This window comes from Poecilia mexicana, unplaced genomic scaffold (assembly GCF_051168715.1).
Source record: "Poecilia mexicana isolate PSO_F unplaced genomic scaffold, ASM5116871v1 scaffold_11, whole genome shotgun sequence".
Classification (NCBI taxonomy): domain Eukaryota; kingdom Metazoa; phylum Chordata; class Actinopteri; order Cyprinodontiformes; family Poeciliidae; genus Poecilia; species Poecilia mexicana.
In genome coordinates, this window is record NW_028263380.1 from 1,367,177 (window position 1) to 1,391,310 (window position 24,134).

The following is a 24,134-nucleotide window of genomic DNA, read 5'->3' on the forward strand; positions in this document are numbered from 1 at the left end:
ACCTGTAGGTCTATGTCTCTATAGTGTTTCAGCTTGTTCCTGGTTAGTGATGTCAGACACTGACAAGTGTCACAAATCTGTGCAGTGGGACATCTGAGTTGTGGAGCCACAGGAGGAACTCTGTATGCTGCGCTGTGACAGCAAACGCAGGGTCATAACGCACAATCTGGAGGCTGGGAGGGAGGGGGGTAAAATCCTATTTATAGTTTTCCAGGCAATAGTGGAGCACACAAAAACACACACAAATTACTAACGTTATTTGTACTGTTGTAACCATTAAACAATCTCCCCTTCAGTTCAACCTTATAAGTGGAGACACATTGTTGATGTTACCGTTATAAAATAACTTGGAATTAAGTATTGGCAAAGATCAATGTTTTCACAGGTGGCTGAAATAAACTAAAAAAGTTACTTTTAATGTAACTTAGTTACTTTCCAAATCAAGTAATCAGTAATGACCACAAAAAATATAAAAGAACTGTGAATTCCTCATTCAGTGGGGTTCAGTGAAAAGTTGCCTTCATGACAGAAGATGGGAAGTTCTGTGCAGATGTGCATCATGTATTTATCATCCAGGATTCTTTCCTCTGCCTGTAGCCCTGCAGTGAGAACAGTACACGGGTCAGGGTTGCTTTCCCACTCCGGAAGCCAGGAAAGGAGAAGAAATGTCCTCCGACTAAAGAAGCTGAACCGTGTAAAATAAACAGCAACTGCTTTCACTACTCATACAACATCACAGGTGAGATGGATGAACAGCCCGGTCAGCTCTGATCAGGATTACACTAATATTTTACTAATCCCATGTGTCCTCTCAGACTGGAGCACCTGTCAGCTCAGTGACAGAGCGGTTTGTGGATATGGCCTCAAAACCCGCATGCTTGACTGTGTGCGTAGTGATGGAAAATCTGTAGACCTCAGTTTTTGTAAAGAGGTGAGATATAAGCAGCCAAACTTTATCTTCAGGCCATTTGTTTTTATCACTTTTAAGTGTTGATGAAACCCAGTAATATTTCATTGCAGTTGGGTCTAGAACGGAAGTGGCAGATGAATGCTTCCTGTGTGGTGGAATGTCCTGTCAACTGCCAGCTGTCTGAATGGTCACCATGGTCGGAGTGTACACACACCTGTGGCTTGGCAGGTATGTCTGTCTGAGCCTGACTTTTAAATGTGCATTTTAAAACCCAGCTGACCATGTGGAAGTACTTTCTATGTGATAGAACAGCTAAGAAACAAGGACTGTATGCTGGTCTACTTGGAGGAATGTTTCTGTTATGGTCCAAGAGCACATATTTTCAGTCTGAAAACAGGATTTCATGTCTTTTATTCTCAAAACTTTTAATATTTTTGCTTACATTTTTATTTTGAAAGCAGGACTTAATATCTTTCTTCTCAAAACTTGTAATTCCTGTACTCAAAACTTCTCCTCGCGCTCAGACATAGTCTCTGCTCGGACTCTCTGCTTGCTCATTCAGCTTGAATGTCCCAAAATACTTAGGTATTTTGGGACTTTTATAATACATATAAACCAATTTTTATATTTATTACATTTGGACAGTAAAACTCAGGTGTACAAGTTTAAATGCATTGTGAATTTTCTATAATCTAAACAAGTTTATATATTTCCATGCATCCCATCCATAGTGATATTTGCTTAAACATGTTTTAAAAAGTTGCTTTGAAGCAATACTTTTTGTGTGACCCATAAGTTTCTGGCATAACTCTGGCTATTTATCCACTTTTTCTGTGGAAATGGTGGAACTCAATCTAATTGACCGGTTTATTGGCAGAGACATAACTGTTGATCATAATATATATTATAATATATATTATAATATAATTACATATTATTGACATATATATATATATATATATATATATATATATATATATATACACACACACACACACACACACACACACATAATTTTTTTTAATTGATATGTAGATGAATATATAGAGCACAGCCCCAGCACGACAGTTTCCTGTCACCAAGGTTGACTGGGAAAAAAATGGATCCTATTGGTTCTTGCAATTCTAAGGTCTCCCTAAGCCAGTGGTTCCCAAACTTTTTCTCCTGCTCCTCCCTCTCCCCCCCAGTGGTTTCCAAACTATTTCTGGGCCCCCCATATGGCTTACAAATAGCTGTCTGACTGAATGATATGTGTGAGCGAAGGGGGTGGGGGATGGATTCTTAGAGACTTCCTGTTATACTCAGCCCTGGCTCCAGGGGGAGGAATCATAGCTGAACATAGACAACAACACCAGTAGCCTACAAGCTACTTGTTAACAAGCTTAAGGTGCTGTATTGATATTAGCTAGCTATTCATCTTTTAGCTTACTTTACCTTCATCCAACAGCTTCACTCAACTCAGTCTGTGTTTTATGAAATTTTAAATCAGGGTCGAAGGAGATCGGCAGCAATAACGAAACCAAACGCTGTTTCTGCTAGAATTAAATGTGCTCGATTTATTTCCCCACAGATTACAGCAAAATAACATGCATCAAACACTGTTACTGCTAGAACAAATATGCTCGATTTATTCCCCACAGAATACAGTACAAAACACTCTATGACTAAACACGTGATGCTCGATTCATTCAGGTTACCAGCGCTTACCTCGTGAAACGTGGCCGGAGAGCCTTTGGCCTAGAGACAAAGCAGCATCAACGTAGCTGGGCGTTCGAACGCGACCCACAGCAGACTCTGACCAAAACCGCGGGCTTTTTCATATTTTATCTCTTAAACAAAGGGATGTCTGCGTGCAAAGGGGGAGTGGCCATCTCCATCCTTGCAGGCGAGCCATCCAATCAGAGGTAGCCGCTCTCTGACCATGAGCCAATCATGGGCTGAGAGCGTCAACCAGCGGACCAATCAGAGCCCAACCCAAGTCAACCAGAGCCAAGCACGCCCTGTTCACGTGCTCTGCATGAGCATGCAGCATGAATACATTGAGCAGAATAAGTTTTATCAAACAAAGAAAGATCAAATTATAAAGAACAATAATCAAATTATAAAGAACAATACCCTGAGCAGTTTTATCACAGAATGAATGATTGTCAAAGAACATAAAAGATAATAAAAAGATAATAAAAAGATAAAAATACAAAATACCATATCAGTCTGTTAGTTTGGGGAGAAAACTGTGAAAAGTTCTTTGCATTTTGCTGGTTTGCTGCCATGATTCTAACAACACCTGCGTAGCGCTGTACAGCAGCAGGTTTCCTTCACAGGTGTAAACCCAGCGCGAGCGTCATAGCGCTCATATTGCGTTTAAAGGCGGCTCGGAAAAACAGGTTACAACATGTTAACAACTGATTAAACAGTTTTAACTGCTGATAAAAGTGACAGAGGACACAGATATGGGAAGTGCAGAAGCCCCTACTGTATCAAATTGACAGAGGAATAACAGAGAGTTGGCCATTCTAAGATAAAAACCCAGTGCATACAGCGTTCATGTTTTGTTTTTGTTTTTTTCATCCAGACGGCTTCCCGCGCCCCACCTGCAGTTGCACGGCGCCCCCCCCCGCCCCTCTCCCTAGGGGGCGTGCCCCACAGTTTGGGAACCTCTGCCCTAAGCCAACCTCTCAGACAAGATTGCACTGTGCCCTCCTTATTTTTGAGCAGATCAAGACCTGATGCTTTTTCAGAGAAAATGATCAAACACTAACATCTATCCATCCGTTTTCTAAAACCCTTGTCCCTTAGTGGGGTCGTGGGGTCAGGAGGGGTGCTGGTGCCTATCTCAAGTTTCTGGTGAGAGGCGGGGTCACACTGGACAGGTCGCCAGTCTGTCACAGATGATCAAACACTTGACCTTCCCTAATTAAGTAATTAAGGTTAAGTACTAAATCCCAAAAGAAAGTAATTATTTGATCAGAAAATTGTTCACCAAATTCTTGTTTTAAAATTCCTTACATCATTGTTAGATCATCAACCAGCCCAGGAAAAAAATGCTAAAAATTATAATGTGGTTAATGCCAGTGATGATTGAATGGAAACTTCTGGTCAGCATTTCTTTAAGGTGCACAGGTAGTTACTTTAATAAAAAATAAAGTGTTGTAGAGGCTGTGTGGTTAGGTGTTGACAAAATTCTGTCTTTTGTTAATACACATTACTCATTTTATAATTGTCCACATAATATGATCCACTGCACACATCAAGCACCTAATAGGCCAGATAACTCTCTGGGCTAACCCCTCTTAAAATAAGTGTGGAAAGCAGAAATGCTTTATGATGTGAGAAATGATAGTGATACCGGAGAGGGATAAAAATGTCCTTGAATGTAATTCCATCAGATCAGGTCATTGATTGGTGGTCCATTACAAGGATGAGCATGGGGGCTTAGAGAGCACTCTGCTTTGCACGGTTCCTTGACTGCACCAGCAGCTAGAAGCTGTACCAGGAAATAATAAACCAATAGAAGCTTTAATTGGCAACTGTAATCTATCCCAAGGCGAGAGTGTGTTTTTCTCTTGCACTGAGAACCAGTATGCTGGAGAAAGCGACTACTCCCCCACTTTCCTGCTGCTATTTATTTTTATCTCTATTCTGGCTGGGAGGACGTTCCTCCCTAGAGGAGCCGTGTCTGTACCAGAGCCATGAGCAGTTAGACATTTGATTTATTTATAGTTAATGAACAGAGAGCAGCTTTATTCTGTCATCATGTATAAAAATATAAGAAAATAAATGTTTCATTCTTTTGGGTGTGCACACACACACACATGCATACATCTGCCTAACACCAACAAGTGATCTGCAGCTGGAATAAGGATGAATGGACGGATGGATGGATCCCTCGCTATCTTTTTCTGATGTCACATGGAACCATACACTTAATTTTCAACTTTGTAGAATCTGCTACAACAGAAAAACTCTTCCCATTGTTTCTTAGATTTACATTTTTTTCAGAGAACTGTCTTTACGCTTATAGACAGACACAGATTCACTACTGTACTGATGTGTTTTCCTCTTCACTAGGTACACTGTGGCGGACACGAACTGTAATTCAGACCCCTCAAGGTGATGGCAGGCCGTGCCCATCACAGATGAAACAATGGAAGCCTTGTCTAGTAAAGCCATGCTACAGTTGGCAATACAGCGCCTGGTCGGAGTGCAAGTCAGATGTAAGGGACTTCTCATCTTTTTGTCTCTCTGTATCAAGTAAGATAAACATTTGAGTTAGAGAACTGATGTTGCAGGTTGTACTTGAAACACCCAAATGTAGATGATTTTAACTCCAGGAGCTGGAACACAACAAGCTGAAGTAGGAGGTAATTCAAAAAGACAAGCAAAACTGTCAAAGCCATTAGCCATGCAGCTTATTCAGGCTGTATCATATCAAATATACACAAACTCTGAAGTATTTAATTTGGATTCTATGTAAAAGACCAACACAAATTATATTGCAGAATTATGAAGAGCATAAAACATTTTTGCCAAGTTAAACATTGTCATCACGGGGACGGTTAAATAAATATAAAGTGTTAGTTTTTTGTAATATATTAAGTTTTGCATGTAGGACAAAAAGTTCACCTTTGACCTCATCTGTGATCACTTAATAATCATCAAGTGATTATTAAGTGATTAATGATTAATCATGAACATCACAATTTGGCTTCCAGACACGTTTTGTGTCCGATGATTCCGGTCTCCTATGCCCTCTTTTGCTCCTTTAGTTAGGACAAAAACCTTCCAATTTTCAAATGTGTTGAAGATTAACAACTAATTGTTTAGATTAAATGAGCTGCTGAAGCTCCAGAATGTGAAAGTGTGGTAACTTTTGTAAGAGGTTCTTCTGTTGTGTGTTTGATCAGGGGGCGAGGTGTGGGGAAGGCATGCGCTTCAGGAATGTGTCCTGCTTTGTGTCCAATGGTTCCGGTCAGCAGGATAGCAGCGTGGTTGATGATGAGCTATGTGGAGATGTGGAACTTTCAGTGAATGGAGACAGACAAATTATTCTACAGGAACTTTGCACTGTCCCCTGCCCAGGTACATAACAAGCTGACTCTAACAACTCTGTGTATGCTTGATATTAAAGCAATACTTTGAAATCCAACTCAATTTAAAAACAGGAACTTGAAGTGTAAACGCTAGCTATAGTGCATATACTAAAGAAAAATACATTCATTTTTCCCATACTTATCCAAAGGTATTTAGTACTTAATCTTAAGTTGCCTTCTAAGCTTGCATGTGTGTGTATAAATGTGTGGGTGAATATTTCCATAGTGTCATTTTGAGTGGTCAGAATGACTGAAAAGGTTCTAAATAAGTTCATTCAAAAAAAATGGAATGGAAGTTAATTGACTTTGACAGATAAATATGCAAACAGTAGAAAATGAGAAACAAAACACAAATATTGCTTTAGAAAATATAGCTCTTCCACACATATTCAAAGTACACACTTTTTTCAAAATAGTTTGATCTCGTATAAATCTGAAATGACCAACTCTACACTGAAAACTGATTCTTTTTACTTGTGAAAAGAGCAAAAGCAATTAAATGCATTTTTGCTACTAGTATGACCATACATGCAAATAAGAAAACATTATAAAAAAACTGTCTAAGCATAGACTACAATATTCTAATTTGATCACCAATCTCCAGTTTATAAAATGTAACATTATTCTATTTGCAAAAGCAAAATAGAGGTAATTTTTAATTTCTCAAAAATATTGCTCAAATCTTGTCTTGTGAACCCAGTGCTATCATATAAACAGCTGACACATTCATAACTTGAATGTGATATTGTTACACTTTTATTTTTGCACTGATGTGATGGAAGGAAAGTAATTCTGTAGGTCTAAATAATCATGATGCTCTTTTTCATAGCAGTTCAAATCTGCAATTACAAAACAGAGAATAACAAACAGGAAACAGACTCTAAGGTTGGTCAATTTGGTCAAACAAATATGAAGCTTTATAACATGCAACACATTTGATATCATGCAGATGAGTTTGACACTTGGTGAGCAGAATTGGGATCCTAAGTTAAGGTACTTACTAGCTTTCTGTTCATATAACTGGTAACAAACGCAGAGCAAGAAGCAGAAATATCTGCTGGGAACAGTTTAGCCATATTTAACAACAACTGCACTTTCTGTGTTTGTGATTAATTTTAAGGACATAAGCCACCATTTCTGTGTTCTATGTTGTACATTACAATTTTACAGTTTTCTTTTTAAACCTGGAAATGTAAATATTTTGTTTGTTTGTTTGCCTTGTTATAGGAGAATGCTACCTGACAGAATGGACTGTCTGGAGTCCATGTCAGTTAAGCTGTGTGAGTGGAGATGACCTCGGTTTTGGCTCAATCCAAGTTCGATCCAGAGCTATAGTTGCTCAGGATCCTGAAAACCTGCTTGAGTGTCCTGAACAAGAACTGGAGGCACGGCCATGTGCAGGTCAGATTAACAGAGCTTTGGTTAAGGCATTCTTCAGATGCAGAGCAGAAAGAAAAACATGCTTTAAACAGTTGATGATGAAATGCTAGTGTGGCTTACATGCCTGAATTGTTACATACTGAAACAATATTTCATTGACTTCAAATGAAATATGTTTTAGAAACTTGACATTTCCATTTAAATACTATTTTTATAATGGATTTTATGTAATATTGTAATTTATGTAATATTGTAATTTATGTAATATTGTAATTTTCGGAGGCACTTAGTCTTGGATTATCTTTGTCTGTCAGCCATAATCATTACCATGACAAGAAATAAAGGTTTGACATTTTTCTATACTTGTTTCACTTTCTGAAATAAGTGGTAAAATATAATATTCACATGTTTTGAGATGTACTTTTGTGAGGACAGTTTTGATAGTGAAGTTCATATGTGTAAAAAGGCAGACAAGGAAATATTGAACATATCATACAAGAAAATGCAGATGCAGCCATTCAACCAGACCATGTGTCATCAGGTGGACAATGTTTTGAATACAAGTGGAGGACTGGAACATGGAGAGGTTCGTCTCGTCATGTCTGGTGCCAGCGCTCTGATGGGATGAATGTCACAGGTAATACTCTGTGTGCTCTGGTCATTTCAGACTGCTGATTGGTCCCAAATAAACACTCAGTGATTATCCAATAAAGCTGTAATGACCAGATATCAAGTGAAGAAATAACATTAGTAGGAAGCTGTAGAACCAGAGAAAACTCACACAGTAGGAGCAACTACTCACTGCTGAGTGCAACATTCGCGTACCTATTCACTGAAGGGCACTTGAGCATTACGATGGTTTTCAAAGTCTTGATTGTGTATTTGTTGGTCTTTCAGGTATATTTTTAAACCAAAGCACTGTCTTGGCTGACTACTCAAAATACTATTTCTAAACTTTCTACTTCAAAAAGGCAACAAGAATCTGTCATAGTACAGACAAAACAAAGTTTCTTCATTTCTGGAACTTCCAGTGAAATTAACTAGAAGTACAACAGAGGTGGCCGTCCTGCAACCTTTCAGTAGCTGCACATTTTTTTATTGTTCTTCATAAAAACCTTTTCAGAGCTTTTGATCCGTCAGCATACCAGATGCACTTTACATTCAAGGCTCCTTCTGCTGAAACTTCAATATTAAAACTTGATTGATTTAGAGTTTATTGGTTTTTAGTCCAACAGTTTGCTGTTGAAACCAAGACTGAATCGACCTAAGCATTCAATAACCCTGTAGAGATTAAATATGCTGTCTAAAATATTCATGCGCTCAGATGTGATAACAAAGGACAGGACTACCATAGGGGAACAACAAACTATATGTACATTGGGTGCCTGGAAAATGTCACAGAAACACCATGTAGGAATCAGAGCTCCTAAAGTATGACAAACCACAGAAAAATCACATAAAACAGATCCTTCACAGAACACCTAAAGCACCAACTAGCCTGACTTTCATAAAGGCTATGATCATAACCACACATAAAGACCACTAACGAACCACAAAGCATGTCAGTTTGACCTCTTACATTCTGCTTTGCAGGTGGTTGTCTGGCAGCAGCCAAGCCATTGGCGGATCGATCTTGTGACCCTCCGTGTACTAAACCATGGTCCTTGTGCACAGAGGTGGGTGTTGGAAAGAGAAATGAAGATTGTTTATATGTAATTGTCATAAACCAATGAGTAAAGGTCCACAGCTGAATAAAAACACATCTCAAAGAATTAACTGAATATGAAAAGCAAAGCCTGACAAATCCTAAAATAAAGGGAAACACAAAACCAAAGTCCCAAAGACGATAATTTGTTTATTGAATAAAAATAAGTGTACATTTCATTTATTTACTCCAAATGCTGTCATCTCCAGAATGTATCATATGCAAGCCATTTAAAAATAGAACAGTTACAGTACTCTATAGAGAGAGTTTGTCACGGACTGTTGGATCCTCCACGTATCATGACTCTGTTCTGTCATAGAGAGTTATTGGTTCAGCCTGATTACTGACTTTATTCACACTGCTCTGTGATGCTTTAAACCAGGGGTCCCCAAACTTTTTCCTATGAGGGCCACTTAACTTTTCCTTTCTCTGGTGGGGGCCGGAGTCAATTTGTAACAGAAAAAGTGTGACGATTGCAGGAGTGCCTAAATGTAAAAATATATTGTTTTCTAGAAAGCACAATCAAATAACATTTTCTGGGTTCTTCACAGAAAAAAATCCAGTAAGGATTAGTTCGTATTTTCTGAACTATGAGCCGCACCGGAATATAAACCACAACCCCAAAGTTTTTTTTTTTTTTTTTTAATAAACCAGTAAACATGCACATATAAACCGCAGATATCTCTGCCGCTCCAGGTTTCCACAACGATGCAGCAGCAGCAGAGGGGGGCGGACACCCAAAATTTGAGTCATGACAGGTCAATTGAATATCACATTTATTAGGGTTGAAAAAGAAAAAGTTGCCACGATTAGATTTAACAGAACTGATTACGGTAGTTTCCGAACGGTAACTGTAACAGTAAAAGTGCTGATCCTTCGTGTCTGCTACTAGCATGTGCTAAATCAGTGGTCCCCAACCTTTTTATTACCGCGGACCAGTCAAGACTTGGAAATTTTGTCCAATCAGAAAGCGCGGTGACGTAAGAACAGAAGGGAATCCCAAACAGCTGACGTATCGCGCAACTGAGAGTCCGATGGATATCGGAGATGATATGTGGAAATGTTTATTATTATATGTAAAGGTCATTATTATGTTTATTCAGTTAAAAATGTTAACTATGAAAAAACATAGTCACCTCCAAATCATAGTACAGCAAATAGAGCGGCTGCTCCCGTCGTCTTTTATCCACCGCCTTTTCTTTTAGTTACGTCTTTTATCTCTTAAAATGAGTCCACAAACTATCACTATTGTTTCTACATCGTCATCCGTGTTTGGTTATTCTAAATTCCCGCTATGTTGGGAGTTTTGTGGATTTTCTTCTGGAATCGTGATGTTCCTGACTGGAATCGGTTTGTGTTGCTCCTGCCTTGGACACACGAACCGATCGAACCTGTTGTACTTTTATCAACTCTGTGGTCACAGAGGTTTGGAGACAATTCTTAAATCTTGCCGTCTGAACAAGACTTAAGACTCACAAGCTCTACTCATTTCCTGTCGACCACTGCCCAAACGCTGAGACTCTGGTCGCTATGGTAATGTTTATATATCCCTTCAAAATAACAGAAGTGCCACAAAAACGAACATTTTACTTTCGTGAAAATTTTAACTCACGATAATGACTAACGGGAGCTCTGAGCTTGTTTCTCTGCAAGGAGACATCAGGGAGTGATGAGAGACAATAACACTCGAGCTGTGTTGCTTGAACACAGCCTGCTTGGTCTCTATGTGGCAAAGCAGCTTGAATCTTGGTCGCCGCATGTTACGCAGAGCGGGCTTGTAATGTTGGTCTCACCTACCGGTCTGGGATAAATCCATCCACCTGTCTCTTCTCTGGGCCTTTTCCCCTTTGCAAAGAAACTTTCCAAAGACATCTGATCTGTTTCTTACTCATTTTGCTGCTTGTGGGCTCAGTGTTGGCGCGCAAGTAACCCGAGACTTCCAATGATTCACTTCCTGCTAAAGAGCCCCCTGGTGGTTGAAGAAAAATTCACATATAAACGGCTTATAGTCCGGAAAATACGGTAAATGAAAAAAAAAAAAATCTGAACGCTTTCTGGTATTGTTCAGGGGGCCAGACCAAATGTGGAGGCGGGCCGGATCCGGCCCGCGGGCCATAGTTTGGGGACCCCTGCTTTAAACTCTCAGAATCTTCCTGCTGAAAATGAATGTCACAACTTTAGCTGATTTCAAAACAACTTCATAGGGGTTCATTATCTGCCACAAGTTTGGAGCCATGAAGTGTTTCCATTTAGTCGAGGCTCAGGCTGCAGACCTGTCACCTGATGGTGTTGTGTCTGTGGTTAATCCTAATGGCAGTCCTGCCCTCTGTTATCCCCTCTGTGTTTGGCGCTATACTTATGTGAGCTGACGGTATCACAGAGCACCATGTGCTGCTGTAGCCGGTGGGAGTGGATCACGTCAGGTCCTGACCCATTCCTGTCCCGCTCCTGTCTCGTTCCTACCTCCCCTCGCCACCCCAGGCCACCCTGGCCCCCTCCTAATCCCTTCCTGCTCTTAAGCTGTTACTTCACCGTGGCTTGAGCAGTGAGTTTGTTTGTGAAAATTTAAATAGTATTGTTCATTACGTTACTGCAGAAATTAGTGACTGGATCTCATTATCAAGACAATGAACCAAACAGCTCCAATAACTTGAAATGTACCAGAAGTACAAATATATTGTCAACTGGAAAAAAACAAAACAAACAAAAAACATACTTTCACAGCCAAGTTTAACATAGAACATCTAGTGACAGGTAACAGAAAAACAATAGATTAGAACCAATCAATAGAATTTTGAGATAATAGTGCATCCCTTTTGTACTTGGAGGCTGGAATATCAAAGTTACAGTTTGGAACTAAAAATGACTTGAATGTTCTGATTTATGGAACTCAGAGGTTTCACACCAAACCTATGACCTCACAGTAGCGGTCACATTAGTGTTTGCATTCAGAAAAAGTCAGTAGAAAATTCAGGAATAAAGATCATATATGGTCATGTACATTATGATCATTAAATATTCTTCATCAATGTTTAAAAGACTGAAAAACTACATTATCGGTTTGTATTGTTAATGGTAGTTACAGCTATAAGCCCACAGAGCCCTGGCATATTTGGATTTAATGTAATATTTTAATTTAACTAACTTCTCATAATGTTTTCAACCAGACTCCTGCCTTGATGGAGAATTAGTGAAATGAGCTAAGGAATAATTCCATAATTTCCTTCAATCTTAAAGAATTGGAACTCTTTACCAAAGATAAATTTCATACTACTAGTGGAAACATGTAAAATCCAGCTCAGCAGTTAGAAGAAGGCTTTGATTGCTGCAATGCTAATAGATTTCTCACTGATTATTAAGAAAGGTAAGTGTAGTAAACATTAACAGTTTTTCAGTTTTTTAAAATAATGTTCATAAATAGCTACATAGATTTTTTTAAAGTGATTGTTTGAGCTATGACTTTCTGATTTCCATGTAAGCTTTGGTTAAATTAAAATAATTCTGAATCTTTATCTGTTATGAATAATGGGGCCGGACTGTAGACTGTAAATGCTGTCAAACATCAAGCAATTGACCTCAACTGAACATGAGCGTTTTAGGATTATTAATGTTTTGGAGGGGTTTTTTGTGTTTACAGCTGATTCTTTCAGCTCCCTTGTGACTGTAAATCAGGGGTCCCCAAACTACGGCCCACGGGCCGGATCCGGCCCGCCTCCTCATTTGGTCCGGCCCCCTGAACACTACCAGAGAGCATTCAGTGTTTTTTTCATATATATGTGGATTTTTCTTCAACCACCAGGGGGGCTCTTGAGCAGATATGAAACTTAGTTTCCCTCAATGGAATATATACTAGTAGTCAGTACCAGTCACCGTTTCGCACACGGTTTTTTTCCATTTGCATTCTGGGTAAAAATCTATCTACAAACGCGAATATGTCGTCGGCAGTAATCCACAACCTCCCCCGCCCCCCCTCCCGCCCCCCGGTCCACAGTTTCACATAACAACAGTTATGTGGCCCTCGCAGGAAAAAGTTTGGGGACCCCTGCTGTAAATGCTCAATAAAGCATTGTTTTGTTGCAAAATCTTAGCTGCTTGCTGTTTTAGGCAGGTGTATGTGGCTGTGAAGAGGGCTACACTGAAGTGATGACATCTGACGGTGTGTTGGATCAGTGTACTGTCATCCCAGTGCTGGAGATCCCAACTGCAAGTGACAACAAAGCTGACGTGAAGACCATCCGAGCCTACAACCCCATCCAACCTGCAGCCAGTGCGCCAGGCAGAGCAGGGAGAACCTGGTTCTTGCAGCCCTTTGGTCCAGGTAACACACTGTGGAGGCTGGTTCTCTACCTCAGGTACATTTCCATGCAAATATTTAAGCATGTTTCTGTTACCTGGGTTGAAGTGAAGAAACTTGTCTGCATCATGAAGATCAGCAGGTTGGTGTATAGCATGCAGCAAACAGACCAACAACTTTAAAGAGACAAATGGAAAATATGTCTTCGGGCATTAATTTTAGTTGTGTATGTGATGTGTTGTCATTTGTTCATTTGTTTATTTATGTGGGTTTTCCTGATGAAACAGTTTCCTATCTATTACAATACTTTGAAATATTTTGTGCTGACTTATAATCACAAGACTTATAAGCAATGGAAGATTTTACTCTGAGCTCGGTGTGTTTGTTGGTTTGTATTTTTTTGTGTGTTTAACTTACTCAATGCATCTTTTAAAACTTTGAGTAGTTCTAGAATGTCTAATATCATGTTGTTTATGAATTCCAAAATTTAACATTTTATTAGACCTTTTTTATTGCATAAGATCCCACTAAGATTAATAAAACTATTTTCCAAGGGAGACCAACTGGTCATCGTGTAATTTCTGTATCACACGATCAGTATTTACAACTGTAAATACTGCCAGTAACATTTGTTTCGAGAGTTCATACAGAAATTACACGATGCATTTTAATGTTCACTTTAATTTTCATGAGAAAAGGGGAAGACATGCGGCAAATGATGCCAGACTGGGAATCAGCCGCGTTGCGGACTAAGGTCTCCATATGTTTTATGCCTAACCCCTGTGCCACCACAGCATCCCGTGTTGTACTTTTTTTGTCCAGAACAGACATGTTCAAGACATTACTTTTTAGTACACACCCTTACTTCCTGAACTTTTCATTGACTCCCAAATCTGGTAAAAGGTAGTAAATGCTACTAAATTTGTGCACTTTTGTATTGCACACATTTTTCGTCACTAACACTTGTAGTGTAACTTTTACTAACAGAGTTAGAGCTGTACTGACTTTTGTAGGCCAGAAAATAAACTGCAATGACGTAAAATAAATGTATATCATTCAGTACTGTGGAGAATTATCCTTTCTCCATCTAGGTTCTAGGTATATGAAGTTGAAGAAGAGTCAGTGAGTTGAATTCATGAATTCCATTTATCAATGTCAAAATACAGCTGGACCATTGTTCATGCTATCTTTATGAGCTAGCAGAACAAAAATGGCATCTAACAAAAGTTCCCAGTTCTCCTTGTTGGCCTCTATCTAAGCTATGCCTTAAAGAGGGCATTCCCTAGTGCAGTGGTTCCCAAATTTTTTCTCCTGCCAGTGGTTTCCAAACTATTTCTGCCCCCCCCACCCCCATGGCTTACAAATAGCTGTCTGCAAGGGTGTAGGAACGAGTCTGTCATTGGGGGGGACGCATATCGGAAACCTGACAGATCAGTAAATAGCTTGAGCAGAAATGTCAAACAATGATGCCATCAACACATCAGTAATGCGTTACTCTAATCTGACCCTTGTTTCAGTAACAAGTATTCTAACACATTACTATTTACAATCCAATAGTCAGATTAAAGTTATGCAGCATAATGACTGTCATTCCAGGATGAACACTCACTTTAGCATTTGCCTCACAACTAGCAAGCTACATACTCTGGTAGCACAGAGCCGACCAGATTCTGATGTATCTTATTGGTCAAAATGCATTGATATAAATTGACTGGCAATTGAACAGGTTCTACTTATTTCTAAAACCAAACTAGAAAACAGCTCATAAAATAAGACACAACAGTTTTAAACTCAATACACCAGTTTGACCAACAAAAATAAAATCTAAAAAAACAAGTTTTGTTCTTCTTGAACAAAACTTGTTCAACTGTTGCACTCTCTACATCAGTGCAACAGTTTGATCTACAAAATAAACAAAAATTATACTTTTCATGTCTAACAGACACCTTAGCTCCTCACTGTTAACTCAGTCTCACTTTCCAGCACTGCATTCAGTAACTTACCAAAGATTCATGAAAAACACTGAGGCAAAAAGACTACATTTTTTTTCTCCTTTCATTTTCAGCCGCAAACATTTAACTAAAATATCTACAGATATGAGTTTCTGTCTCTGCCTCCCTTTGACTCTCTGCAGCCTGATGTTCCTGCCTGGATTCATGTATTTACAACAGACACTACAGTAATGTACAGTGTCAGAATGTGAACTAAATATAAAAAATGTTTTTATCATACAGAATGAGAATTTAAACAACTTAATTTTCAGATGTATACATTATTATACATCTCAACTATTTACTGTGTAGCCAAAATTTTCACCAATTTATTTTTAAACCTCTCCTCAAGCACTTTTCTTATTGTCTTCTAACAATTAACCTTATGGTGTGGAAATAATGAAAAAATATTGAAACGTTGAAAGAAATCAACCTGACATCAGTCTCCTCCTGTTCTCCTTTCTGGTTCTATTATAATTAATATAATTTTTATATCTTCATACCCTGAAACGCCAACTGGCTCTCCTATGTCTTCCCTGACCTGCTCCTCTCATAATAAAATAGTTTAGTTTATTTAAAAATTAAAAACAGTTAATACATATTTCAATAAACTAAATGAAGATCTCACCAGAGCTTCTTCACCTTTCTTCAACATCATTCTAGCACTGCTTTTCTCCTAAATATATAATATAATATAATATAATATAATATAATATATAAACACGTTAAGTGGTCGAGTATGATCAGGTGTTGCTCATTTTGCTGCTGTTTCAGTCTAAATCATTGTGACTAGACTAAGTTAGTGGTAAAATTTTGGACATGTGACTATTCCAGAATTTAAACAGCTAAACCAAAAAGATTTAGTTCTATATATGAAAGTAAACTGACAACAAGATGTTATAAACGAGCGATATTCATAGCAACATTCCTGACAGACAGTTTACCTCCTTCTAACGGAGTTTCTCTGCTGCTGCCTTTACTCTGAGCCGTTCAGAGGGGGGAGGGGGAGGAAGCGCTCTGCTGAATGCGCTGTTTTGAAGGCGCATGCCTCTCTCCAATATTGGGGGGGACATGTCCCCCGCGTCCCCCCCGCTTCCTACGCCCATGGCTGTCTGGTTGTTAGTTAAGAGATTGAGGAAAACACAGAGTTATTTATTCTCAACAGTACCAAACATTTACAAATGACTTTTGACATACATGTGGCTTCTTTTGATTTTATGCATAAAAGCTCTGTTGATTTTTGATTAAAAGATGGAATACAGCTTGTTTTTTTTCTATTTTTGAAACATGATCAGAAATGCTGTTTTAGTTCATAAAACATTTTTATCATACACACACAGAAGGAAAGAATGTCATGCAGACCACAGCCCTGTAAATGACCACAAATAATGTGTGTGTGTGAATGTGTGTGTGACTCTCTGTGCAGATGGGACCCTGAAGACTTGGGTGTACGGAGTTGCAGCAGGAGTGTTTGTTTTACTCGTCTTTATCATTTCAATGACATACTTAGCCTGGTAACGTACCAAACCCTTAACAATTATTGTAATTATTGTTCCACATTTATCATTTTTTTCATAACCTGTGTTGCCATTTATCAGCACTGAGTGATGTGATGGAGCTGACCATGAACAAGTTGGATAACATCTGTGATTTTGATTTTCATAATGTATGTAGGATTTTTTATAACTTGATTTTATATATATATATATATATATATATATATATATATATATATATATATATATATATATATATATATATAAAAAATCCCCTTCTCACCCTCCGCGGGTGGTCTCTCTCTCTCTCATCCTCTGAGCTCGGGTCCTCTACCAGAGGCCTGGGAGCTTGAGGGTTCTGTTCCTGGGATCTGTTTGAGCCACTGCTCCAGTTTGGGGGTGACTGCCCCGAGGGCCCCGATGACCACAGGCACCACTGTGGTCTTCACCTTCCAGGCCTTCTCCAGTTCCTCTCTGAGGCCCTGGTATTTCTCCAGTTTCTCTAGTTAAATCTGGTTATCTCAAAAGTGCCACTTAGTGTGCCACCTCCAAGCAAACAGAACTATTATTCTAACTATCATGATGACCAACGAATCTTACCTCAGGAGGCAGCATGTTCCAATATAAATTGGTCAATACGACTGCTTTTCTGAGGGGATTAGTTCTGAACAGATGTAGTATAAAAGTAACAACATGAGCTTGTCGCATACTAAAATCAACAGAATTTTAAAGCCATGTTGTTAGGAAAAGGCTGTAGAGATGGTAAATTTTTTTGTTGATCACCTACTTCAGACCATGTTTTCCCTTCACTGATGCTCTTTGTGTCCACCGTTATCAAATTTGCTCTTTTTGATAGATTCAGCTAAAATATGAGAACACACAATGAATGAGCCTATTAATTATTCAGTCCTTCTGAGGTTGAATGATTAATAGGTCAATGTTAAGTGGCTTAACAAAGAAAAATCATTCCACTGAGTATTGTCAGGATTTCAAACAGAAGAAAATATCAGAGACCTTCAGAAATCCTGGCAAGCTATAAATTAATATCACTCAAATTATATTAGAAAAAAATCTGTCTGATTGGCAACAAATCACAGCTCAACTTCTGGCTATAAAGCACATTAAAACCACTGAAAATCCACCACATGAAAGTGCTGATAATTTAATTTCTGTTAATTTATCTAAATAAAAGTTAAACAAGCATACAGAGCACTTGTCTTGACAGCCAAAGTTGAGTTCTGAATTTTAAGATTTGCTGTTTTTACTTTATCCATCTATCTACAGATGGATGGATAAAGTAGAGCAATAGAGCAATGACCACAATAATGTTTAAATTAAATTTTAAAAATTGTGCAATTCTAATTTTAAATTGTAAAATTAGAATGATTAAAATGGAAAATATGTAGGGAATGGTGTTTAACCACTATTTAGTTTAACATGGTGTTTCACCACAGACTCCAACTTTAGGAATCAACTAGTTGACACCATTACTCTGGCAAACTAAATTGACTCCTCGTGAGCTTTAGTTTTATAGAAATTAAAGCTCCATCACATCACTGCTCTGTCTCATTCATTTATTTTATTCATTTGTTTTTTGAGTTTCTCATCATTTGTCCCTTTTGTTCCTCATTTTGTCTTCCTGTGTCACTGCTCTCACACTGTGCTCAGTTATTGTGGTTGGTGCCTTTGCCTCAAGTCGAGGTCTGATTGTCCCTCAGACGGGGCTTATTGGATGGAACCAAGCACCTACACAGTGCCATACACCTGCCCTGCCTGCCAGAAACTAGAACAAGATGAGTTCAATCGGCAGAGCCATCTCCATCAGTGTGTTGCACCGCTGCAGCAGCCGCCACCTTCACAACTGGAGCACTCTCTGCCACCACCTCACTTTGAAACTCTTATCACTTAGTCAGGGATTCGCTCACTTCCTGTTGCATCACTACACAACCAAACAGCAGGTGCCTTAACACAGAACAGCTTTTGTCTCCCGGTGGATCCTGTCCTGTGGTGAGGTGAGCTGGACATCACACACTCCATATGACCACAGAGTTGTATTGCAGAGAGCAATACAATCTTCTGCCATTCAGCGCCACAGAATGGCAGAAGATTTATTCTCTAGAGACAGTTTTGCTGCAATGAAAAAAATGAAGAAAAACAAAAACAAACCTTTTTGTAACAGGTTTACATGGAAATAGTCTTTAGCAGAGAAGCCCAGTGAAAGCAGCAGTTTATGAGCTCAGAATATTAATTAAAATGTATGTCGATAATCATGTGTATGAAAATATTTTCAGTATTAAAGCACCTGAAAGGGAAAGGAGTGTAGTAAGTAATTCATCTAAAAGCTCAACACTTCACAGGTTGTAGTTATTACTACTGTGGCACCATCTAGTGGTCATCCCTTTACATATCATTCTCATACAAAGTCATTTTGTCTGTCAGCCTTAAAGCCATCTGCAATGTTTCTGGGTTGAGATCAGAGTGTCTAAAAAACAATTGTTGTCATTTGTTCAATGTACAGTAAAAAGCCAAAGAAGCCACAGCGGCGGCAGATGAACAACAGACTGAAGCCTCTGACTCTGGCCTATGATGGAGACGCCGACATGTAGAAGTCTTCCTCCTTACAGACGTAGTGTACAAAATTGTGTCCTCGCTCAGGACGCAGGGTTGCTGGTAATACCCGTTAATGTCAGGATCACGACTGGACATTGGTCAGCAAATATGCAGACTAAGTTTCTGACAGAAAAAGAAACCGCTGAGCTCAAGACACTACAACTCTGTGTTTATTAGCAGCTTTGATGTTTCCATTTTAACATTTTAATATAATTTTTTTTTAAAAATAGCCTTCATGACTTCACTAACTTCCTCTGGAAGTCTGCCTTTGCTTCTTTGATATCTACTACCACAAATTGCATTCAGATCATATTTAGGGGAGAGGAGGAAACCAGAAGAGATTTGCTGTAAAAGCACAAATATTCAGTCATTAGTTGTTCATTTCTTAACAGCTTAGTTGCATGGTCTTTGCTCTTGGTCCTTCAAAGAACATTTGTCTTATCTTAGTCATTGCTTGATGGACAGAACTTAAAAGTAAAAATTTCACCAAAAAAAAAAAAAGGAAAGCGAGCCCAAAGGATCCTCGAGCTGCCGTCATTCTGCCTGCCTCTCCCTTCTTATTTCCAGGCGTAATTTTGCACTATATTAGTGCAGCATGATATGTACTTATGTCTCGCTTTGCCATATGAAAACTGCCTCTCTCAATACAAGATGATGTACAACTCTTGTGCTAGAAATGTACAAAAATACCTTTTTGCTAACAGAACTTAACAATGTTTGATAATTTTTTGTAATACCTCTTGTATGTTGTACAACAGAATTTTGTAAATAGATTTTCAGTGATTTCACTTTGGCTATCTAATACACAATGTAATGCTCTATATCCAAATCTCTGTTGTAGCCTTTATTTGAGCAGGTAACTGTGACTTTACATTAGGATTTTTCACCATTTTAGGAAATTTAAGTTACATCAATAAAATACCCTTACCCATCTGAAACTACTAGATTAAAAATATCTCCCTAATCTATACATTTCTGATCAAAATCTTAAGAAAAGGCAACGCTGTTTGCATTTTGTGCTGGTGGTTTGTAACCAGGTTGTCAGCTGGTTTCTAAATGCAAAAAAAAAAAAAAAAAGAAACAGGAGCAAGAGAGAAAACAAACAATATAACATTTTATTGAATACATAGTAAGTTGCTCCACTCATATCGGAGTTTTTAAATATTCGTCCATCCCCAAAAGTTTTCTGTGGGATTCCATTCAAGATGATGTGCATGACCCAAACGAGGCTCTAAAGACGACAAGCTGCTTTGTCAGGTGGCAGACAGATGAAACCCCAACCCTTCTGGTCATACTGTCCGTTTAAATGACTTCTACTCTAGAGCTGTCTTCACTCAGCTGTATTAAAAAACTATTCATTCACATTGGAAGCCATCAGGTCCATCTAATAACTTTTATTCTCATCAGAAAATGTTAAGATATTCAGCCTTTCAATGGGCTGGCAAATCTAAATGGCCAGGTTTGTAGTGTGGGCTTTGAAGACTTTTATTTAGTTCTTTAAGGCCGTCTCTCAGAAGTCGCCTTTATAATAACTGAACTGTAGTCAGAATTAGTGAGGACCTTAATTTGAGAAGCTTGTGTCTTCACAGGCAACAGAACATCTAGCTCATTGCAGGTGAAACCTCTTTAGGTCTACCTTTAGACTTTTTCGTCCCATAATGTTTTAGAGGTTTATAATGAATATCTTACTACATCCAGCTTTGGCAGTCATGGCACTTTGTGAGACAAACTTGCTTGCGCAGCTCAACAATCCTGCCACATCCAGAGACAGAGAATGTCTTCCTATTTTTGTCTTCCTGACAAAAGCAGGAATACTTTTGTCAGGACAGAACTGTAACGTAGGAATACTTTTGTCAGGGGAACTTGACAATGTAATGAAAATGACATGAAATACCCAGATTTTAACTGTTTGAGGCAGGTCTGAATAGAATCTTAAACTTTCGACCATCTGACAATTAGATCTGTTTGAGCTTAAATGCAAATTTACCTCTATTGCCCACAATAAGAAGTCTCTTGCTTCTGTGTTTTCATGTTGAACATTGCTGTTCTTGCCGAGGTCATCATCTACCTTTACATGAAATGTGAATACTTCAAAATTCTTTCTTAATGTTTTAACCAGAAATGGATTCCAGTTTCAGTTTTCACAAGTTGTTCTTTTCTTTATTTTGTTTTTAGAAATATAGTTGTTTATCTTTGATTACTTTTTCTGCTATTTAAAGGAAACCCATTATGCAAAATGTACTTTCTGATTCCTGCTACTGGATTCACAAACTGCTAATGATGCGGACAGTAGCAGTTTATTTGCATAAAAGTGATAGCAATAAAACAGCTCATTCTGAAAGGAGTTCAAAGTAGGCAGAACTAAACAGGTGAAATATCATTAAGAACATTGTCTGTTTTGCCCATAGATCAATGTTCCTCAATTCCAGTCCTCAGGAGCCACTGCCCTGTGTGTTTTAGATGCGTCTTTGTTCCAGAACACCTGATTCAAATGATAGCATGACCTCCTCTGCATGTCATCCAGAGCTGCAGAAGCCTGTTTATCACCTCCTTGTTCCAGTCAGGCATGTGGCAGAAGGAAACACCTACAACATGCAGGGCTGGGTCCCTGCGGGCCAGGACTGAGAAACGCTGCCACATCCATTCTGTTGTTTAAAGGGAAGCATATAAGGTCCTCTCAGCCATCAGTCTGCCATGTCTGTGCTTTGTATAATACCCATTTATACTTCAATCTGCATTTATAGTCTGTCTTTCAAAGAAATTACTGCATTTAGCACAAAATTTTGTATGAAAAGACAGACTTTATAGTTTGTAGTAGTTAATTGATAAATGACTGAAGCCCAGTTGGAGGTGTTTAAAAAATTGAAACACGGGATGTTAATGGAGGGGTGTTCTGGTATTATTCATCTTGTATCACAGACAATGTAACCAACAGAAAGTCTTTATGGGAGGGTTTATTGTTAAACTCTAAATTCCTTCAGTAGACAGAGAGGTAATTAATTAAAAATTACATGTTGAACATGTTTTTTTTTCTCTTCCAAATGGCAGTGCCCTCAATTTTAAACAATAGTTTTAAAATACAACTATTTGCATTCTAAATGGTCTTCCCCAAATACTCCAGTAATCCAAAATATAACAAGTCACTTTGAGGTGGTAGGAAGAATTATATTGTTTTGTGGAATGTGTACATGGAATGTTTAATTTATTTTTTTCTAAGCTTATTATTTGTAAATAGTGGTTTTATTCTGAATTTTATTTATTACTAATGTGACATAATGTTTCTTTTTGTACTGCACATGTTTCACATGAAGGTAATTGAAAGAAAAAACAGGAGTGAATGTGGCTGTAAAAGTGAAAAGCTACCTTGTAAAAAAGTTGCTTCTAAACTTCTCTTTCCTACTGTTTCTTTATATGTATTTGATTAACTACTGATAATAAACAATCAAAAATGTGTTCTGTTATCTTTGAGGTGGATTCAGTCAAACATAATTATGAACTGACATTTACTAGATTTCACAAGCACACCAATTGACCCATAACCATAAACCTTTTACCTCTTCATATTCATATACAATACAGCATTTAATCTAGAAGGAAATATGCAAAGTAATGAAGCAGTGCCCAATATAGTCCAAACCAATAATGAAATTGTGCAATACAAATACAAGATTATTTGTATTGCACAAATTCAGTAACAAGGCATTTCAATGTGCTTTACACAATGCAGCAACCAATTCTGATTTCTTTTCAAATGCTATCGTCAAGCAAATATACATCATATTGATCAATGCTCCACTGACTAGGAATCAAAAGCAACTCTAAACAGGTAGAATTTTAGCCTTGATTTAATGCAACTCAGTGTTTTAGCAGTTTTACAGTTTTCTATGAGTTTGTTCCACATTATAGCAGCATAGAAACTGAATGCTGCTTTTTTTCCATTTGATTCTGGTTCTGAGGAGCAGAGCAGACTAGAACCAGAAGGCCTGAGTGGACTAGGAGGTGACAGTGGAAGGTAAGCGGAAGGACGTTAGAAGAGGGGTGATGTTCTCTGTTGATTTTAGTGAGAAGTGAGCAGCCGCGTTCTGGATCAGTCTAATTTTCTTAGGCAGTCCTATGAAAATACTGTTGCAGTGATCAATAGAACTGAAGATAAACTCATGGATGAGTTTCTTTAGATATTGCTCTAAAGAAAGACTTTCTAAAGAAACTCTAAATAATCATTTCCAGTAGACTTTTACTCCTAGAAATGTTCTTTAGGCGTGACCCAAACCAGTCCAGTACTGTAGCAGAGAGTCCGACCCAACTCTCCAGTCACTTCAGTTTAACGGTCAACAGTTGACACACCTCTTTCCTTGTTTTTAGCTGAATTTCAATGACTGGTTACGTTTCCAAACACCAGACTGACTGCACCTGAAATGGATATTTTATTTGCAGAAACAGATTTCTGTAAGACAAACATTATTTCAGAAAAACTGAATTTTCGTATAAGACCTGAAAACATTGTGGTTGATCTGAATTTAACTATCAGTCTTGTAATTTGCATGCATGAAAAAACATGTGGATAGCCCACCAGAGCTGGTCCTGTAGATCACAGTATCAGTGATCTACACTTGTTCTTTTTAATGGGTTGAAAGAGCCAGAAGGAAACCTGACAGATT

The 24,134-nt window shown here is 38.3% G+C and overlaps 1 protein-coding gene across 1 annotated transcript in view; it reads left to right on the forward strand.

Annotated features, from left to right (window-relative positions):
- Window positions 1–22,927, forward strand: part of thsd7aa (thrombospondin, type I, domain containing 7Aa) — a 68,372-nt gene extending 45,445 nt beyond the window's left edge. Inside the window, exons 18-28 of the mRNA XM_088009930.1 lie at window positions 598–739; window positions 816–931; window positions 1,021–1,138; window positions 4,979–5,124; window positions 5,815–5,989; window positions 7,228–7,401; window positions 7,922–8,017; window positions 8,974–9,056; window positions 13,190–13,403; window positions 16,797–16,884; window positions 19,385–22,927. Coding sequence (XP_087866056.1) covers window positions 598–739; window positions 816–931; window positions 1,021–1,138; window positions 4,979–5,124; window positions 5,815–5,989; window positions 7,228–7,401; window positions 7,922–8,017; window positions 8,974–9,056; window positions 13,190–13,403; window positions 16,797–16,884; window positions 19,385–19,472 — 1,440 coding nt within the window. The 3' untranslated portion in view covers window positions 19,473–22,927. The remainder of the gene's footprint in view (window positions 1–597; window positions 740–815; window positions 932–1,020; window positions 1,139–4,978; window positions 5,125–5,814; window positions 5,990–7,227; window positions 7,402–7,921; window positions 8,018–8,973; window positions 9,057–13,189; window positions 13,404–16,796; window positions 16,885–19,384) is intronic.
- The last annotated feature ends 1,207 nt before the right edge of the window (window positions 22,928–24,134 follow it).